Genomic DNA, 17,993 nt, shown 5'->3' on the forward strand with positions numbered 1-17,993 from the left:
AGTCCCGTTACACCCAGCCGCCCCACACCAGAGCAGGTTGCCCCTCGGCCGGGCTGGCATGTGCAGTGCTTAATGTGGTGTCTCGGCCCAGGGTCACACAAAGGGGCCGTTCCTGGTGAGCGCCCCCCTCTCCACCATCATCAACTGGGAGCGGGAGTTCCAGATGTGGGCTCCTGCCTTTTACGTGGTGACCTACACGGGTGACAAGGAGTCGCGCGCCATCATCCGTGAGAATGAGTTCTCCTTCGACGACAATGCCATCAAGGGTGGCAAGAAGGCCTTCAAGATGAAAGTGAGTCCCCCCCTGACACCCGTCCTGGACGCCTGGGTTCTCTCTGGGATTTGAGGGGGCTGGCAGTGGGGAGCCCGGAGGCCTGGGTTCTTTGTGAGAATGCATGGAGGGGAGCCCGGATACTTGGGTTCTCTGTGGGGTGGATGTGGAGGAACCAGATGCCTGAGTCCTGCCTCCTGCTCATGGTGCCAACCCCTCCCCCCCCTGCAGCGAGAGGCACAAGTGAAGTTCCATGTGCTGCTCACGTCCTACGAGCTGATCACCATTGACCAGGCGGCGCTGGGCTCCGTGCGCTGGGCCTGCCTCGTGGTCGATGAAGCCCACCGCCTCAAGAACAACCAGTCCAAGGTGTGCCGGGCCCCGGGGAGGGGGTGGGAGGCAGCCCGGATACCTGGGTCTTCTGCATGGGCGGTGGGAACCCGGAGTTTCCCACTCAGGGTGGGTTAAAACAAGCCTGGACTCCTGGGTTCTTTCCCCTTTCTGGGGTGGGAGTGGGTTGCTCCCAGTTCTTGGCAGGGGAGGATGGGGCAGCCCGGATGCCTGAGTTCCACCTCAGCGGGCGGAGGGGGGGCAGAGGGGGGTCCCCAGCCCCTAATCACCCCCGCCCCCGGGCTCCTGGCAGTTCTTCCGGGTGCTGAATGGCTACAAGATCGATCACAAGCTGCTGCTGACGGGGACGCCGCTGCAGAACAACCTAGAGGAGCTCTTCCACCTGCTCAACTTCCTCACGCCGGAGCGCTTCAAGTATGGCCAGGGCTGGGGGGCTTTGTACCTGGTGGGGGCTGGCAGCGGGCACTGTGCCTGGTAGGAGCCAGCAGGGGGAGCTGTGCCCAGAAGCGGGGTGCAGCAGGGTGTGCTATATATGGGGAGGGTGCCATGCCCAGTATATGGGGTCCAGCTGGGAATGCTGTGCCCAAGAGGGGGGTCCAGCCAGGGGTGCTATGCTCAGAAGTGGGGTGCAGCAGAGGGTGCTGTGTCTGGGGAGGGTGCTGTGCCCAGAAGCGGGGTCCAACAGGGGGTGCTGTGCTCAGGAGCAGGGTGAAGCAGAGGGTGCTATGTCCAGAAGGGGTGCCAGGCCCAGAAGTGGGGTGCAGCAGGAGATACTGTCTGGGGAGGGTACTGTGCCCAAAGCGGGGGTCCAGCTGGGGGTGCTGTGCCTGTAGGGGGGTCCAGCCAGGGATGCTGTGCCCAGTGGGGGCCGTCCAGCCGGGGGTGCTGTGCCCAGAAGCGGGGTGCAGCAGGGGATGCTGTGTCTGGGGCAGGTACTATGCCCAAAGGGGGCTCCACCCAGGGATGCTGTGCCCAGTGCAGGGGTAGGGCTCAGCGGGGTTGGGGCAGGGCGGTGAGGCCCCCATGCCTCTTTGCCCTGCCCCGCAGCAACCTGGAGGGCTTCCTGGAGGAGTTTGCCGACATCTCCAAGGAGGACCAGATCAAGAAGCTGCATGACCTGCTGGGCCCCCACATGCTGCGGCGCCTCAAGGCCGACGTCTTCAAGAACATGCCAGCCAAGACTGAGCTTATCGTGCGCGTGGAGCTCAGCCCCATGCAGAAGTGAGCCCCAGAAGGATCCGGGGATGGGGCCCTGATCTGTGGGAGGGGCAGCAGTGACCCCGAGAAAGCACTAAGGGGGGGCTGTTCTGGTCTGCCTGGAGCCCAGACACCTGGGTGTCTTTGCCTCTCTGGGAGGAGCAAGGGTGGGGTCAGGAGCCTGGACGCCTGGGTTCTCCAGCCACGGGAGGGAAGTGGAGGCTGGTGGGAGCCCAGACACCTGGGTTCTTTTCTGTGTCTGGCATGGAAGTTCATGCCCCTCTCCTAGGGGAGGGGGTGCTGGTCCCCCTGGTCTCTGACCCTTGACCCCCACAGGAAGTACTACAAGTACATCTTGACCCGTAACTTCGAGGCACTGAACTCAAGGGGCGGCGGGAACCAGGTCTCACTGCTCAACATCATGATGGACCTCAAGAAGTGCTGCAACCACCCCTACCTCTTCCCTGTGGCTGCCATGGTACAGCCCAGCTGGGGCGGGAGGTGCAGGGGGTGGGGTCCGGTGGGGAGCGCTGGCTCTGAGCCCAACCCTCCACTTCATGGCAGGAGTCGCCAAAGCTGCCGAGTGGGGCCTACGAGGGCGGCGCCCTCATCAAGTCCTCGGGGAAGCTGCTGCTGCTGCAGAAGATGCTACGCAAGCTGAAGGACCAGGGGCATCGTGTGCTCATCTTCTCCCAGGTGTGGGCATGGGCGTGGGTGCGTGGCTCCTCTCGGGGGCATTTGGGGGGTTGGCGGGCATGGGAATGTTTTCTCCTGGGGGTGGGAGCTGGATGCATCTAGCCTTGTTATACCTAGCCACCCCCACCCTAGAGCTGGCTGCATCTTGGCTCTGCTATACCTAGCAGGCCTTACCGCAGAGCTGGCTGCATCTGGCCTTGTTAGATGCATCCAGCTCTACCCCAGAGCTGGCTGCATCTTAGCTTTGTTATATGGAGCTGGCTGCATCTCGACCCTGTTATACCCAGCTGTCTCCACCCCAGAACTGGCTGCATCTTGGCTTTGTTATATGCAGCCATCTCCACCCCAGAGTTGGCTGCATTTCAGCCTTGTTATACTCAGCCATCCCCACCCCAGAGCTAGCCGCACCCCCAACCCTCCCTTCTCAACCATCTCTTCACTCGCTGGCCCCCAGATGACGAAGATGCTAGACCTGCTGGAAGACTTCCTGGATTACGAAGGCTACAAGTATGAGCGCATTGATGGCGGCATCACGGGCACCCTGCGGCAGGAGGCCATCGACCGCTTCAATGGTAAGGGCTGGCTGGCACCTGGTGCTGTATGTCAGGGTCACTCCCCACCCCCCAACACTGGGCTAATCTGGGCAATGGCTGTGTGTCTGCCCCAACCTGGGGTAACCGAGATCTGAACCACTGAGCCTCTGCTTTGTACAGCTCCTGGCGCGCAGCAGTTCTGCTTCCTGCTGTCCACACGGGCAGGTGGGTTGGGCATCAACCTGGCCACGGCTGACACTGTCGTCATCTTTGACTCAGACTGGAACCCGCACAATGACATCCAGGTGGGCGCTGGGGGCTTTGTTCTCTGCCCACTTGTGTCCTGGGCTGGGTGGGTGCCGCGGTGCTGGGCATGTGGGGCTGTACAAAAGGATCTGCCTGGAAGCGGGGCTGTCTCAGAGGGAGGGTCTGGGCTGGGCCAGGGTGTCTCGCATTGTACAGATCCCCTAGCTGAGATCAGGGCTGTGCTAGGTGCTGTACAGACCCCCCAGGCCAGCATTGGGACTGTGCCAGGCACTATACAGACCCCTCAGCTGAGATTAGGGCTGCTCCAGGTGCTGCATAGACCCTCAAGCCGGGCTCGGGGAGTGTGCACTCAGAGCTGTCCAGCCACCCGGTCTGGCGTTTGCAGCTGATGCCCAGCCATCTGGCCGTGGCCCGGAGCTGCCTGACCTGACACCCCTGCCCTCACCCTCCCTGTGCAGGCATTCAGCCGCGCCCACCGCATCGGCCAGGCCAACAAGGTGATGATCTACCGGTTTGTGACGCGAGCCTCGGTGGAAGAGCGCATCACACAGGTGGCCAAGCGCAAGATGATGTTGACACACCTGGTGGTGCGCCCGGGCCTGGGCTCCAAGGCTGGCTCCATGTCCAAGCAGGAGCTCGACGACATCCTCAAGTTTGGCACTGAGGAGCTCTTCAAGGACGAAAACGAGGGTGAGAGGGCAGGACCTGTGCAAGGGGCAGGACCAGTGGCGAGGTGGGCAGGGCTTAGCTGGGGGGTCGGGGTCCGAGGGAGAGGGATGGAGTTGGACTGACCAATACGGAGCGGGGATGGAGGCAGGACCAACAAGAACGGGGCAGGGCTTAGGTGGGGTAGCTTGGGGGCAGTTGGGGCTAGGACAAGGCGGAGCCAACCAGGGTAGGATGGGGTTTAGCCAGTGGGGGGTGGGGCAGAGCCAACCAGAAAGGCTGGGGCTAAGGGGGCGGGATTTAACTGGTGGGGGGTGGGGTCAGCCAGAAGGGGTGGGGCTAAGTGAGCAGGGCTTAGGTGGGGTAGTTCGGGAGGGGTGTGGGGATAGGGCAATGTGGAGCCAACTGGAGTAGGGTGAGATTTAACCAGCAGTGGGTGGGGCCAGGGGGAGATGGGGCGGAGTCAGCCAGAATGAGGTAGGACTAGGAGAGGGGGCGGGGCACCTGGGCAGAAGGGTGGGGCTTGCAAGACCTGGGGGTGGGATGGCCCTGTGGGGAGGGAAGGGGCTGCTGGGTGGGGGACCCATATCCCACCATGCCCTGCGATGCCCAGCAGGGGACAACAAAGAAGAGGACAGCAGTGTCATCCACTATGACAACGAGGCCATCGCCCGCCTGCTGGACCGCAACCAGGATGCCACTGATGACGCTGACGTGCAGAACATGAACGAGTACCTGAGCTCCTTCAAGGTGGCACAGTATGTGGTGCGCGAGGAGGACAAGGTGAGGGGCTGTGGGTCAGGAGTAAGGGGCGCTGGTAGGGCAGGAGGGGCAGATGGCCGTGGTCCGGGAGTGAGGGGCATCAGCTGGGTGGAGTTGACCCTGACCACCTCCTGCCCCCACAGATCGAGGAGATCGAGCGGGAGATCATCAAGCAAGAGGAGAACGTGGACCCTGACTACTGGGAAAAGCTGCTGCGCCACCACTACGAGCAGCAGCAGGAGGACCTGGCGCGCAACCTGGGCAAGGGCAAGCGCGTGCGCAAGCAGGTCAACTACAACGATGCTGCCCAGGAGGACCAAGGTCAGCCCCTCCCTGGGGGGGTGCCCACTGCCCTCCCAGCCCCCGCCCCCAGATCACCTCTCTGCCTGACCAGTGGGCCCTGGGCTGCAGCTTTCCCAGGCCTGGAGGCATTCGGGAATGCGGATTGGGGATGATGCTCCTCTCCTCAGGGGTTCTGGGGGGTGGGGCACCATGCCTCAGTGTCCCCGATCCTGGATGGGACTGTTGAAGGTGGCAAGTGGGGTCTTGCCTCAGTTTCCCTCATTTTAGGGGGGCGTTTGGGCACCAGCATCTTGTGCATGGCATGGTGGAAGGTGGCAAGTGGGGTCATGCCTCAGTTTCCCAACTTTTGGGGAGGGGTTTGGGCACCAGCATCCTATACATGGGACTGTGGAGGGTAGCAGGTGGGGGTCATGTTTCAGTTTCCCCACTTTTAGGCGGGGGGTTGGTCACTGGGGTCCCTTGCATGGGACTGTGGAGGATGGCAACTGGGGTTGTGCCTCAGTTTTTCCCCACTTTTTGGGGAGGATTGAGGCACCAAGGTCTCATGCATGAGACTGTTGAGGGTGGTGGGGGGGAGGGGTTGTGCCTGTTTCCCTGCTCCTGGAAGCATCTCAGAGGGCCAGGAGCTGGGAGAGGGAGGTGGTGGAGGTGGGGGGTGCATGCCAGCGAGCGAGGGGGCGCTGCTCTGACTGCAGCCTGGCACCATGTTGCAGACAACCAATCTGAGTACTCGGTGGGCTCCGAGGAGGAGGACGAGGACTTCGACGAGCGGCCAGAAGGTACCAAACCATTCCAGCCCAGTCTGTGCAGCCCCTGTTGTGGCCCTGATCCTGGCCTGGGGGTCTGTACAGACAATGGTGTGACCCCAATCCCAGCTTGGGGATGTGTACAGTACCTGGCATGGCCCCAATCCCACCCTGAGGGCCTATACAGTGCTTGGTGTGGCCCCGATCCCACCCTTGGGGGTCTGTACAGTGCCTGGCGCAGCAGGTCCTATCTGTAGGGGTACGGAGTGGGGGGGGTCCTATAGACTAGGCACTGACCTCCAAATCCCCTCCCAGGTCGGCGCCAGTCCAAGCGCCAGCTCCGTAACGAGAAGGACAAGCCCCTCCCCCCGCTCCTGGCCCGTGTGGGCGGGAACATTGAGGTGAGTGACAGGGGCAGGTCCCACCCCCTCCTCCCCGGGGGGTTTCTGGCAGCTTGGACGCCTGAGTTCCTTCCATCTCTGAACAAGGAGTGGGGTCTAGGGAGCTAGGGCAGCAGAGGCTTGGACACCTGGGTTCTTTCTGGGTCTAGTGGGGAGCTGGGAGCCCGCACGCCTGGGTTCCCCCTGCTGCCCACCTTCCCCTCTGCCCGCAGGTGCTGGGCTTCAACACGCGACAGCGCAAGGCCTTCCTCAATGCTGTGATGCGCTGGGGGATGCCACCCCAGGACGCCTTCACCTCCCAGTGGCTGGTGCGGGACCTGCGGGGCAAGACGGAGAAGGAATTCAAGTAGGTGCCTCCACCCCCTGGATGCCCCCAATCCCAGCATGCTCTCTGATCTGGGTGGAGCACCACTGTGACCTCTGACCCCAGGTCTGTAGAGGGCCATGTAGCTCCCCTGTAGTTCCTGGTCCTGCTGCCAAGTGATGATGCCCTTACTCAGCAGAGTGGGCAGGGCCTGCTTTCCTGGGGGCGGGGCCAAGCCCCCCCACGCCTCCCTCTCTTAGGCCCATAGTAGTTGCCCATGCCAGGCACCCAGGTGGCGGGGTGCTTCAGTACAGCTCCTCCACCCATCCCCCATGCCAGGGCATGGCACATGTCCACCCCATGCACCCATGAGGATGAGATGGCCTGGCTGATGGCAGCACCTGGGGAGGGGGGGACGTTGCAGGGGACACATGGCCTGCGTGCCCACTGCCTGCCCCCCCACAGGGCCTACGTGTCACTGTTCATGCGGCACCTGTGCGAGCCAGGGGCCGACGGCTCAGAGACTTTTGCTGATGGGGTCCCGCGTGAGGGACTCTCACGCCAGCAGGTGCTCACCCGCATTGGCGTCATGTCCCTCGTCAAGAAGAAGGTACCGTGACCCCGGAGCCTGGCGGGGGGTTGCTGAAAGCACTGTTATACCCAGCCAGGTCCACCCCAGAGTTGGCTGCATCAGGCTCTGTTATGCTCAGCTGTCCCCACCCCACAGCTGGTTGCATCTAGTGCCCTGTTACACCTGGCCACCCCTACCCCAGAGCTGGCTGCATTTAGCCTTGTTATACCCAGCTAGCCCCACCCCAGAGCTGTCTGCATCTCAACTCTGTTATGTACCCAGAGATGCTGGCATGAGGCTCCTGGGTGGCTGGTGGCTAAATCCCCTGGGCATTGCTTGGAGCACCCTGTTTGCAGCCCACAAAGGAGTTGGCTTCAGGCCAGGGGCTCTGGGCATGACATAGCTGCTCCAGGCCAGCTGTGTTGCCTCTCAGCTGGCTGGCATCTCAATTCCTTGGCTGCCAGTGGGTGCCCTGGAGTCGCCCAGGAGCTGGGCTGGTCTAACAGGGCTGAGTGTGGGCTGTGGGAGTTTGCCTGGGGCTGACCGCTGCTGTGCCCATAGGTTCAGGAGTTTGAGCACATCAACGGGCGCTGGAGCCTGCCTGAGCTGATGCCTGATGCCAGCGCCGACTCCAAGCGCTCGTCCCGCGCTTCCTCACCTGCCCTCAAGACAGCCACGCCCACACCCGAGCCCAGCTGCACCACCACACCCTGCACCTCCAAACCTGGTGTGCTGCGGGGCTGCTGGCTGTACTGGGAGGGGGTCTTGGGTGCAGGAGACGAAGGGGCAGGGCCTAGCATGGGGGCACACGAGTGGAGCCTGCTATGACACTGCCTCCTCCCCATCCCAGCCACACCAGCACCCAGCGACAAGGGAGAAGGGCTGGTACCGCCCGAGCGGGATGAGCTGGACCTGAAGGACGAGAAGGAGCCCAAGGGCGACAAGATGGAGGTGGAGGTGGGTCCCCAAAGGGGCTGCCTCCTCCCTCATGCCCCAAAACCCCAGGCAGCTCCTTCCCCTTCTTGGGGCTTGGAACGAGGCCCTGATCCTGGCCAGGGCCTCCTGTGGCCCTCGGTGGTAGGGGTTAAACATCTCCCTCTCCCGGACAGGCATCTGAGCCACCTGCCCCCCCTGCCTCCCCTGGAACCGAGTCTGAGGGGGCCAAGAAGCCAGAGGAGGAGGAGCCGTCTGAGCGCAGGGACAAGGAACCGCCAGCAGCTGAGGGTGCCACCAGTGACGACAGGGACAAATGTGGTAACAGCTGGCACCGAACAGTGGGGTCTGCGCAGTGCCCGGCGCTGGGGAAATGCACAAGTGCCTAATGTGGCAGGGCCCAGTTGCAGCCTGCAGGGAGTGTACAACACTTGGCGCAGCCCCAGTCTCAGCTGACGGGGTCCTTACAGTGCCTGGCACCTGCCTGATATCTGCCTGGGGGTCTATACAGTGCCCAGTGTGGCCTTGATCCTGGCTGGGGGAATTTGTGTAAAGCCTGGCACAGTCTTGATCTCGGCCTGGGGGTCTGAGCAGCTGGGAAGGGAAGCCCGCCCCCCCCCCAGTTGGGGTGGGGTACACTCCTACTCCTGCCTGTTCCATGCAGTCTGCTCCCTCTCCCTGAGATCTGTGCCTCAGTTTCCCCACCTGGGCATATCTCACTGTGGGGGAAAGGAAGCTGTGGCACATTGAACCTAGGCGTCCCTGCCCTCAGCCTGACGTGTCTCCTCCATGCTCACCTTGCAGGGCCTGACGGGGAGAAGCCGGCAGGGGAGAAGGCTGAAGAGAAGACCCTGGAGAGTGAGGAGTTGAAGGAGAAGGGGGTGGGCGAGACGCTGGATGTGAAGAAAGGTGGGGCAGGGAGTTGGGAGTGGGTTGGGCAGGGGCTCTGGGGCCTTGGAGGGCAGGGGGTAGGTGAGCAGTTCCCCTGTAAGCCTGCCAACTGGGCAGAACTCTGTCATCTGTCTCATTTTAATGGTTGACCCTGAACCCTAACGATGACAACTTTGGTCAACCTTAATCTGCTTCCTTGCCAGGATTGTGGGTGGACCCAGCTGTCATGGGTGGGTCAGGACAGGGAGAGGGGGTCTTTGGGGGGCTTGATCAGGCAAGGAGGATGAGAGGGTCCCTGGTTGAGCCAAGGAGGCTCCGTGAGGTACTGACAACTGGATGGAGAAGGTTACTGGATGGGGGAAATCCCTTCTGGACCCACATATGGTCGGAGCAGATGCATAGCAGATTCCCATCAAGCCTGTTCTCTGGCCAGAGGCAGGTCACCCATCCCAATCAAGCCGTTAACTCTGAGCCCTAAAGATGCTCCTTGCGACTGTTTCCTTTCCAGAGCAGTGGGTGGAACTTTTGGTCACAGGTGGCAATGTATACTGTTTACTTGCCTTGCAGAAGAGTTAAAGGCAGAGAAGGAGCTGGGCAAGGAGCCCAGGGGCGGGAGCCTGAAGGACGAGGGCCGGGCCAACGGGCGGCGGGATGACAAGACTGACAAGCCCCGGTTCATGTTCAACATTGCCGATGGCGGCTTCACCGGTGAGGGTGGCTGGGTCCCTGGGACGGGGTGCTACCTGGGTCATGGGTGCATGCTGTCCTCTTGAGTGGTGAGCATGGAGCTCTGGGACGGAAGCTTGTCTTAGAGGGTAGAATAGAGGGGTAAGTGCCCTGAAGGATGGCCTGACTGGGACAGAAGGAGGTTTCCTGGCACCAAAAAGCCAAGACGTGACAGGTAGGAGAGGAAGGCCACCTAGAGCAAGCTGGAGTAGGAGAATGGGTATAGGGCAGCTCTCCCTGGAGGTGGGGCCTGTGTATTCCCCCGTAAATTAAAAAATAATAATTTTTTTACTGACAGTGCCAACATTTTCATAACAAAACCTTTTCCCCAATGTCTATTTTACTGCATGTAATGGTTGCCTTCTTGCCAGGCCCCGGATGGCAGAGACAAGAGTGGAGGGGGTTGGGCTCAGAGGTTTAATACCAGCCACAAACAGTCATTTTGGTCGTTAGGAAAAAGTTGGCAGGTTTGTCAGTGTTAAAAAAAATAAAATTAAAAAAAAAAAAATGTTCTGGGGTCAGCAGCCCTGCAGTGGTTTTACACCAGGGTTGGGCAGAATGGCAGAGCTGGCTGTCAGCCAGACTCTGTTTCCCAGCAGCCACTGCTTGCGTTGCGGCTGGTTTCCATGAAGACCCCAGGAGCATCGATGCCATGACACCAGGGTTTCCGTGGAGACTGGCCCCAGCAGTGCTGCTCTGGGCCTGGGGCTGGGATCTTACAGTGGTGACTATGCTGTCACCACTGCAAGATCCCAGCCCCAGAGCAGCTCCCTGCCCAGCTGTGCTGTCCCGCCCATGCACTGTCACGACCCCACTGCTATTGGGGTCTTCATGGAAACCGGCCACAACGATGTGGCAGGAAATGGAGTCTGCTGCGGGCCTCATCTGGCCTGCAGGCTGAACTTTGTCTGCCCCTGTTTTACACGGTGCTGCCTGCCCAGGGATCCCCTACTCACCCCAGAACCCTGAGGTGCCCGCCTGCCCCCACCACCAGCCGTACCCCTGCCAGCCCCATCCTGGCTTGGACATGCTAGGATTGAGAGTGGAAAGAGGAACTGTGGAGGCTCCAATGAGTGCTGCTCTGCCCTCTGTGTCTGGGGTTGATGCTGGGATCTTGAAATAAGCTCAGGGTTGCTTTGTTTTTTAATTGTTTTTATTTTTTTTATTGATGGTTCCATTTTTTATGGGCTTCATGGGCAGGTGTTTTGGGGCTGTTTTCGTTTGTTTGTTTTTAACTGACCATCCATAAATTCTACTGAATTTTTTTTTTTTTTACTTACCATCTGTAAATTTTACTGATTGTTCATAATCCTGGCCTCAATCCTGGCTTGGGTTCTGCGCAGAACCTGGTGGGTCAGGCCCCAATCCAAGCCTCGGAGCCTGTGCAGTGCCCGGGGCTGACTCTCCATCCTGTCCCTCTCCCCCTCTTTCCCCCAGAGCTGCATACGCTGTGGCAGAATGAGGAGCGGGCGGCCGTATCCTCGGGGAAGCTCAACGAGATCTGGCACCGGCGCCACGACTACTGGCTGCTGGCCGGCATCGTACTGTATCCTGTAGCTGACGTGGGGAAAGTGCGGGGCAGCCTGAACGCCTGGGTTCTCCCCCAGCACTGGAAGGGGGGGCAGTGGGGCTGGTGTGGGGGGGAGCTCAGGCACCTCGGTTATCAACTTGCTGGCAGATTGGATTGAGCGGGGGGGCTGGGAGCACGAACAGCTGGGTTCTCTCCCAGCTCTGGGAGGAGAGTGGGGTCTGGGTGGTCAGAGCAAGGGGGCTGGGAACCCAGACGCCTGGGTTCTCCCTGCTGTACCAGGGGAGTTGGGGCTGGTAGTCTGGGAGCTTGGACACCTGGGTCCCCTTCCAGCTGTGGCAGAGGGTGGGAGAGGCTGTGGATTGAGTTGGGGGTTGGTTCTCTGGGTCAGGAGCAAGATCTAGTGGCTTGGAGAGGGGGATCAGGTGCCCGGAAACCTGGGTTTCCTGGGTGATGAGAAGGGCCTTGTGGGATAGAGCCAGGGGGTTATTGGGTGCCCACCTGGACACTTGGGTTCTCTGGGCTGGGGGGGGCGGGGGCTGGATGCCTGGGTCCCCTGGGGCAACGTGCTCCTTAGCACCGCAGGCATGGCTACGCTCGCTGGCAGGACATCCAGAATGATGCCCAGTTCGCCATCATTAACGAGCCTTTCAAGACGGAGGCCAACAAGGGCAACTTCCTGGAGATGAAGAACAAGTTCCTGGCCCGTCGCTTCAAGGTGGGCAGGGCCAGGCAAGGAGGGTGTGGGGCCTGAGTATACCTCCATGCCCCTGCAGCCTAGGGGGAGCCAGCATGGGAGGGATGGGGAGAGGGAGAATAGGGCATTGTGGGATGCTGTTGGTTACAGGGTTGGTTACCTTCTAACCAGTCCCTGTCCTGTGAGCAGAAATGTGGGTGAAGCCGGGGGGGGGGCAACGTGGTCACAGGGGAGAGCTGAGGGCAGGGCTGGGTGCCCGGGGCTGACCTTTCTGTGCCCGCAGCTCCTGGAGCAGGCATTGGTGATTGAGGAACAGCTCCGGCGCGCTGCCTACCTGAACATGACACAGGACCCGAGTCACCCAGCTATGGCCCTCAACGCCCGCTTCGCAGAGGTGGAATGCCTGGCTGAGAGCCACCAGCACCTGTCCAAGGAGTCGCTGGCGGGCAACAAGCCGGCCAACGCCGTGCTGCACAAGGGTAAGCGGCGGGCGGGCCGCCGGGCCCCGCGCGCGCAGGCCCCGTAGCCGCTCTGTACCGGGACCGCGCGACCATTAAACCGGGCTCTGCTCGCAAACGGCGCTGTCTGCGGTTGTCTCCTTCCGCGCGGGCTCTGTGTCCTCTGCTGTGTCCGCTGAGTATCTCTGGTGTATCCATTAAGTATTCTCTGAGTATCTCTGGTGTATTCGCTGAGTATCTCTGGTGTATCCATTGAGTATCTCTGGTGTGTCTGCTCAGTACCTCTTGTGTATCCGCTGAGTATCTTTGATGTACCCGTTGAGTATCTGCTGAGTATCTTCTGATTATCTCTGGTGTATCTGCTGAGTATCTCTCATGTACCTTCTAAGCATTTCTGGTGTTTTCGCTGAGTATCCACTGAGCATCTCTAATGTATCCTCCAAATTTCTCTGAGTATCCTCAGAGTATCTCTGGTGTATCCACTGAGTATTCTGAGTATCCACTGAGCAACTCTCATGCATCCCCTGAGCATCTTGGTGTATCCTTGGGTATCCATTGAGTATCCTCTGAGAATCTCTGGTGTATCCATTGAGTATCCTCTAAGTACCTCTGGTGCATCCTCTGAGTATCTCTGCTGTGTTGCTGAGTACTTCCATGCTCTGGCCCAAGTCTCAGAGGAGAATCTCACATCTGCTGTGTGTCGCTGTGGGGGGACATGCTGAGTAGGTGAGAGGTATTCCCTGAGTATCCCTGGAGTACCTGCTGAGTATTCCCTGTGCATCTACTGAGTATCTGAAAGGGGGACTGGGCTCCCACATTTAGCTGCAGGGTGTCCTTCATTTATCTGTTGGCTGAGCAAGGTGTATGCATTGAGTACCTCTGGACGCTGCCCTGAGTATCACAGGAGTATGTCTAGAGGATCTCCGCGTATCCCTGGGGGATGCGCTGAGAATGTGAGGGGTATTCCCGAGTACCCTAGGGGGGTATCTGCAGAGTATCCCCTGAATATCCCGTAGGGATCTTCTGAGTAAACCCCTAGTAGCAAAGCAGCATGCCCCGAGCATCTCCCCCGGGCCTTGCTCTGGGGTACTGGGGGCCCTCTGAGCACCTCGGGGGTGGGCACGTGCCTGGGGGGGGGAGGAGCCAGCGCCGATCCCCGCCGGAGGAGCTGCCGTGGCCCGCGAGTATCCTTTGAGTAGCTCTGGGTAACGCTTGTGTACTCCTTCCCCCCAAGTATCATGTGAGTATCTCCCGTGTATCTCGTGCTCCCCCCACTCCCGAGTACCCCCCACCCGTCCGTCCGTTTCCCGCTGTGTCTGTCCGCAACGTACTCCCCCTGCCCTGCCCCCCGGACCCCTGGGCCCTGGCCCCTCTCCCCGGGTGGGGGGGCAGGGCAGGGGGGGCGGGCTGGGCCGAGGCCCTGCCCCCTCCCCGGGCTGACCTGCGTCTCTCTGTCTCCCCGCCCCAGTGCTGAACCAGCTGGAGGAGCTGCTCAGCGACATGAAGGCCGATGTGACCCGCCTGCCCGCCACGCTTTCCCGCATCCCACCCATCGCCGCCCGCCTCCAGATGTCGGAGCGCAGCATCCTCAGCCGCCTGGCCAGCAAGGGCACCGAGAGCCAGCCCACCCCGGTAACACCTGGCCCTGCGCCTGACCCAGCCCGGCCAACCCTCCCCCTCCACCAGACCAGCAAGGGTACTAAGAGCCAGCCAGGCCTGGCCTCTGCCCCCACAAGCTGGCCCTGCCCCAATGCAGCTGTACCCATGGGAATAGAAATGATATTGGTTATACCAAGCAGCCACAGGTCGGCCCTGCTCTGGCACTGTGGTAACCACCAGGCCAGGCCCACCCCAGTGCCACAGTAACCACTAGGCCAGGCCCTGCCCCCAGTCCCATGGTAACCACCAGGCTGGGCCTCGCCCCAGTGCCATGATAGCCACGTGGCCGGGCCCCTCCTCCGAGACTCCAGTTCCTGTTGCCCCTTGGCCTAGTTAGAGCTCAGGGGCCTTTCTCCTGTACCCGTTGCCCTGGAAATGGATCAGGGCCTGGCCCCACCCATTGCCCCAGTAGCTCCGCTCCCAGCTGAGGGCCAAGGACAGGGTCAGCCTGCACTTCATAGACTGACTGAAGCAGGGACATGGCTGTTACTGCGGTAACAGTCAGGGCCCTGTCTCTGTCTCCTGATAAGGCCCCCTAGTTACCATGGTAATGTACAGGGGGCTGAGGGGGGGGACTGGACTCATGTGGCATCAATGGGTTGGACCCATTGCCATGGTAACATCTCCTGGAGCAGAGAGGGCCTTATCCTTCACCTCTGGTTGCTGTGGTAACCGGGAGGGCACCCCCTGTTGCCTGGCTACATCCTGAGAGGTACACCCTGCCCCCCATTTTTAGGGTGAGCCAACCCCGATTGCCATGGTAACCATGGGGTAGTGCATATTCGCCACTATGGTGCCAGGGGTAGATCGTCCCCATCCCCCAGTTCTGTGATGTCATGGACCCTCACCCCTACCCCGCTCTCTTCCAGGCCTTCCCACCAGGTCCCTATGCCACCCCCCCTAGCTATGGGGGCTCCTTCGGGGCGGCCCCTCCCGGGGTCCTGCCAACTGGGGGCGCCAACTACAGCCAGATGCCAGCCGGGTCCTTCATCACAGGTCAGGGGGTGGGGCCACGTGGACACCTGGGCTCTGGGAGGGGCTGGGGAACAGGTGAGAGCAAGGAGCGGGCAGGGCTGGGAGCCTGGACACCTGGGTTCTCTGGGAGGTGAGTGGGGCCTGGTGGGTTAGAGCAGGGAGGGCTGGGAGGCCAGACATGTGGGCTTCCTGCCCACCCCCTCATGCCCCCGGTTCCCCCCCACTGCAGCTGCGGCCAATGGCCCCCCGGTGTTGGTGAAGAAGGAACGGGAGGGCGACGGGCTGGAGCGGAAGGAGCCGCGCGGGAGCGAGGTCATCTGCATCGACGACTGAGGCGCAGCCCTGCCTTGCCCTCGCCCCCTGCCCTCACCCCCCCCTGCCCCCGGGGGGGATGGGGCCTGTAAATAGGACACGGTGGAGGAGGGGCATAGGGGGTGGGGCATTGGTAGAGGGGGCCCATGGCCCCTTCACCCCTCCCCCCCCAGGACCAGACGGGGGCAACTATAAATATGAATATATATATATACACACACACATACTGTACGGGGCCCTGCCCCCGCCCCGCCTCCCCAGCCCCTCCCAGGTGGGGGCAGCCCCTCCGCAGCCTGGGGCGAGGCAGGCGGGGGAAGGGCACTTCTACCTCGGGGCGGGGGGGGCTGCAGGGGGGGGAGGGGTGGGGGCACCCGGGTCGTTCCAGTCACTTCTTGTTTAAACCTTGCAGAATAAAGCGGCGCCGTTTGCTCGGCAATGTAATCCGGCTCTGCCTATCATTGGCCGATGCCCTGGGTGGGGCGGGGTGCCCTGCCACACTGTTGCTGTTGATGGTCAGTAAAAAAAATACAGCTCAAAAGGGCTATTAGTAAAATCTGCAGTAAAACTGCAGCCTCTGTAGAAATACAAGGCAGCTGTAGCTTGGCTAGAGCAGGGCCCCCTGGTGTCTGAATGTGATTACAGCACCCTGTGTGGGGCATTATCCCAGCCATGTGCTGCTGCTGGGTCCTGGCTGGCCTGTAACGTATCCGAGTCACCAGTTGGCTGCTTTGGGACTGGCATCTGGGCACAGATTTGCCGGGGAGTGGATCCGTTGGAGTAAGAGGCAGGTTGTGGGAGGGGAGTAGATGGTCCCTGGCAGGGGCAGGTGGGTGCAGCAGGGCACAGGCCTGTCAAAGGTTTTCCTCATCTTTACCCTCAACTTCCCTTGCTGCAGCCTGAGCCCATTGTTCCTTGTTCTGTCATTGGAGAACAGTCTAGCTCCATGCTCTTTGAAGCCACCCTTCAGGGAGGTGACGGCTGCTATTCAGTCCCTCCTTGGTCTTCTCTTCTGCAGCTCAATCAGCCCAGGACCCTCAGCTTCTTCTCACCTGTCCTTTGTCCCAACCCTGGAACCATGTTTGTTGCCATCTGCTGGAGTCTCCCATCCTTCCTGCCTACAACTGGACATAGGACTCCAGATGTGGCCTCCCCAGTGCCCAATAGAGGGAAAGAATCACTGCCCTCCATCTCCTGGCAACAGTCCTCCCCATGTGGCCCAGGATGCCCTCAGTCGCCTTGGCAACCAGGGCTCCCTGCTGGCTCCTATTCAGTTTCTTGCCATCCTAGGTGCTTGTCTGCATAGATGCTTTGAAGCCAGGCAGTCCCCAGCCTGCCCTGGGGCCAACAGTTGCTCCATCCTCAGAGCAGGACTTTTTACTAACAACTGAACTTTTTTTAACCCTCCTCCCCCATGACCTTTGAACCCAACCCTTTGCCTTGGGGCCTGGCAGAAGCCAGAAAACAATTGTGATGTTAAAATGATGTTGGTTAAAAAAAAATCAGTAAAAATGTTTGATTGTTGGTTAAAAAAAAAAGTTTGGTTATTGGAAAAAGTCAGTAAAATAGTTTGATTGGTTAAAAAAACACCCCAAAACTCCCAGATTGACAGGAAAGCGGATTCCTCTCTGCTGCCAAGTGGCTCGTAAGGCTCAAAAGTGGCCCACCCCCACTCCCCAACAATGTCTGGCCATTTAAAGGGACAGACAACAAATTGCTCACATCATTCTTTATCCTTCCTGTTGCCATGTCCCGCTGTTATTGGAATTCAGCTGGGTGCCGAGTTTGGATGTCATACTGAATGTAATAATAGTTTGAACACTAGTAATAGTTGCCCATTAGCCAGTTTAGAAAAAGGTGAGGTTCATCTTCTTATCTAGGTTCATTGTTTTACCTGGCCTTACAACGAAGGGGTTTAAAGTCTTGGCTCCTAGATCTTATCTCTAGAGGCCTCTAACAAGTTATCCTAAGGGCCAGAGAAAAATGACCCTTAAGCAAATATTCTGAGAGATCAAAACCCTAGAGGCCTTTTGAAAGGGGGCTGTAAAAGAAAGGTCACCGCAGTGGTATGGAAAAATCTTCCAAAGCAAAATTTAAGATAAACTAAATAGTCAGCAGACAAATTCTGTTGTGGAAGACAAACTGACCACCTAGCAAAAAACCTGTTGAGTAAGATCCGAGCCCAAATTTGGGAGTAGTGAAGAGTAGGCAAAGAAAGCCAGGTGGGTAAGGCCTGCTGAAGGTGCGGCTGCCTTCATCCCAAAACTCTACGCTCAGACACAATGAGACGGCTCGGTGCCCCCAGCCTCCCTGAGCCTGCCCCAGGTAACAAACGCCCTACACAGTGAGCATGAAACACCTCCAGGACCCCCCCCCCATGAACAACGCACTCTTCTGTTGTCCGCTTCTCTTGGGAGGGGCTTGGCACCAGCTCCAGCCCACCTACCAGGCACCGCCTGGCTGCTTCTTGCATGGCAACGGAGCCAGCTGGCAGCAGCAAACCTGAGCCAGCACCTGTTCCCCCCCCCTCCAGTACTGTAATTACCTACCATGTTTGTTTGGGGGGTTTTTTGGTTGGGGGGGTGGGGGGAGTTGTTGCACAGGGCCTGATATGTGATGAAGTCCAGTAAGAGCTTGGATGATCTAATGTTTCCTTTCCTTTAAAAATATAATAATAGTAATAATAATAAAAATAAAAATTATGGTGATTGAAAAGAAAAACAACCATTACAGGCCAGACACAGGAAAG

At 59.8% G+C, this 17,993-nt stretch overlaps 1 protein-coding gene across 4 annotated transcripts in view; it reads left to right on the forward strand.

The window, feature by feature from the left end:
- The window catches only part of CHD3 (chromodomain helicase DNA binding protein 3), a 36,079-nt gene extending 20,391 nt beyond the window's left edge, over nucleotides 1–15,688 (forward strand). For 3 of the 4 annotated variants that reach the window (XM_059718615.1, XM_059718618.1, XM_059718617.1), the window contains exons 16-41: nucleotides 92–292; nucleotides 503–640; nucleotides 915–1,036; nucleotides 1,670–1,843; nucleotides 2,156–2,297; nucleotides 2,384–2,515; nucleotides 2,970–3,087; nucleotides 3,229–3,353; nucleotides 3,774–4,005; nucleotides 4,595–4,764; nucleotides 4,887–5,064; nucleotides 5,760–5,825; nucleotides 6,108–6,193; nucleotides 6,406–6,539; nucleotides 6,963–7,107; nucleotides 7,630–7,795; nucleotides 7,919–8,025; nucleotides 8,178–8,322; nucleotides 8,806–8,910; nucleotides 9,460–9,600; nucleotides 11,056–11,164; nucleotides 11,732–11,864; nucleotides 12,127–12,322; nucleotides 13,770–13,933; nucleotides 14,830–14,956; nucleotides 15,165–15,688. In XM_059718615.1, coding sequence (XP_059574598.1) covers nucleotides 92–292; nucleotides 503–640; nucleotides 915–1,036; nucleotides 1,670–1,843; nucleotides 2,156–2,297; nucleotides 2,384–2,515; nucleotides 2,970–3,087; nucleotides 3,229–3,353; nucleotides 3,774–4,005; nucleotides 4,595–4,764; nucleotides 4,887–5,064; nucleotides 5,760–5,825; nucleotides 6,108–6,193; nucleotides 6,406–6,539; nucleotides 6,963–7,107; nucleotides 7,630–7,795; nucleotides 7,919–8,025; nucleotides 8,178–8,322; nucleotides 8,806–8,910; nucleotides 9,460–9,600; nucleotides 11,056–11,164; nucleotides 11,732–11,864; nucleotides 12,127–12,322; nucleotides 13,770–13,933; nucleotides 14,830–14,956; nucleotides 15,165–15,268 — 3,660 coding nt within the window. In that variant the 3' untranslated portion in view covers nucleotides 15,269–15,688. The remainder of the gene's footprint in view (nucleotides 1–91; nucleotides 293–502; nucleotides 641–914; nucleotides 1,037–1,669; nucleotides 1,844–2,155; nucleotides 2,298–2,383; nucleotides 2,516–2,969; nucleotides 3,088–3,228; nucleotides 3,354–3,773; nucleotides 4,006–4,594; nucleotides 4,765–4,886; nucleotides 5,065–5,759; nucleotides 5,826–6,107; nucleotides 6,194–6,405; nucleotides 6,540–6,962; nucleotides 7,108–7,629; nucleotides 7,796–7,918; nucleotides 8,026–8,177; nucleotides 8,323–8,805; nucleotides 8,911–9,459; nucleotides 9,601–11,055; nucleotides 11,165–11,731; nucleotides 11,865–12,126; nucleotides 12,323–13,769; nucleotides 13,934–14,829; nucleotides 14,957–15,164) is intronic. The other variant, XM_059718616.1, reaches the window with a different exon arrangement.
- Nucleotides 15,689–17,993: the final 2,305 nt, after the last annotated feature.

The sequence above is a fragment of the Alligator mississippiensis genome, chromosome 15 (assembly GCF_030867095.1).
Source record: "Alligator mississippiensis isolate rAllMis1 chromosome 15, rAllMis1, whole genome shotgun sequence".
Taxonomy (NCBI): domain Eukaryota; kingdom Metazoa; phylum Chordata; order Crocodylia; family Alligatoridae; genus Alligator; species Alligator mississippiensis.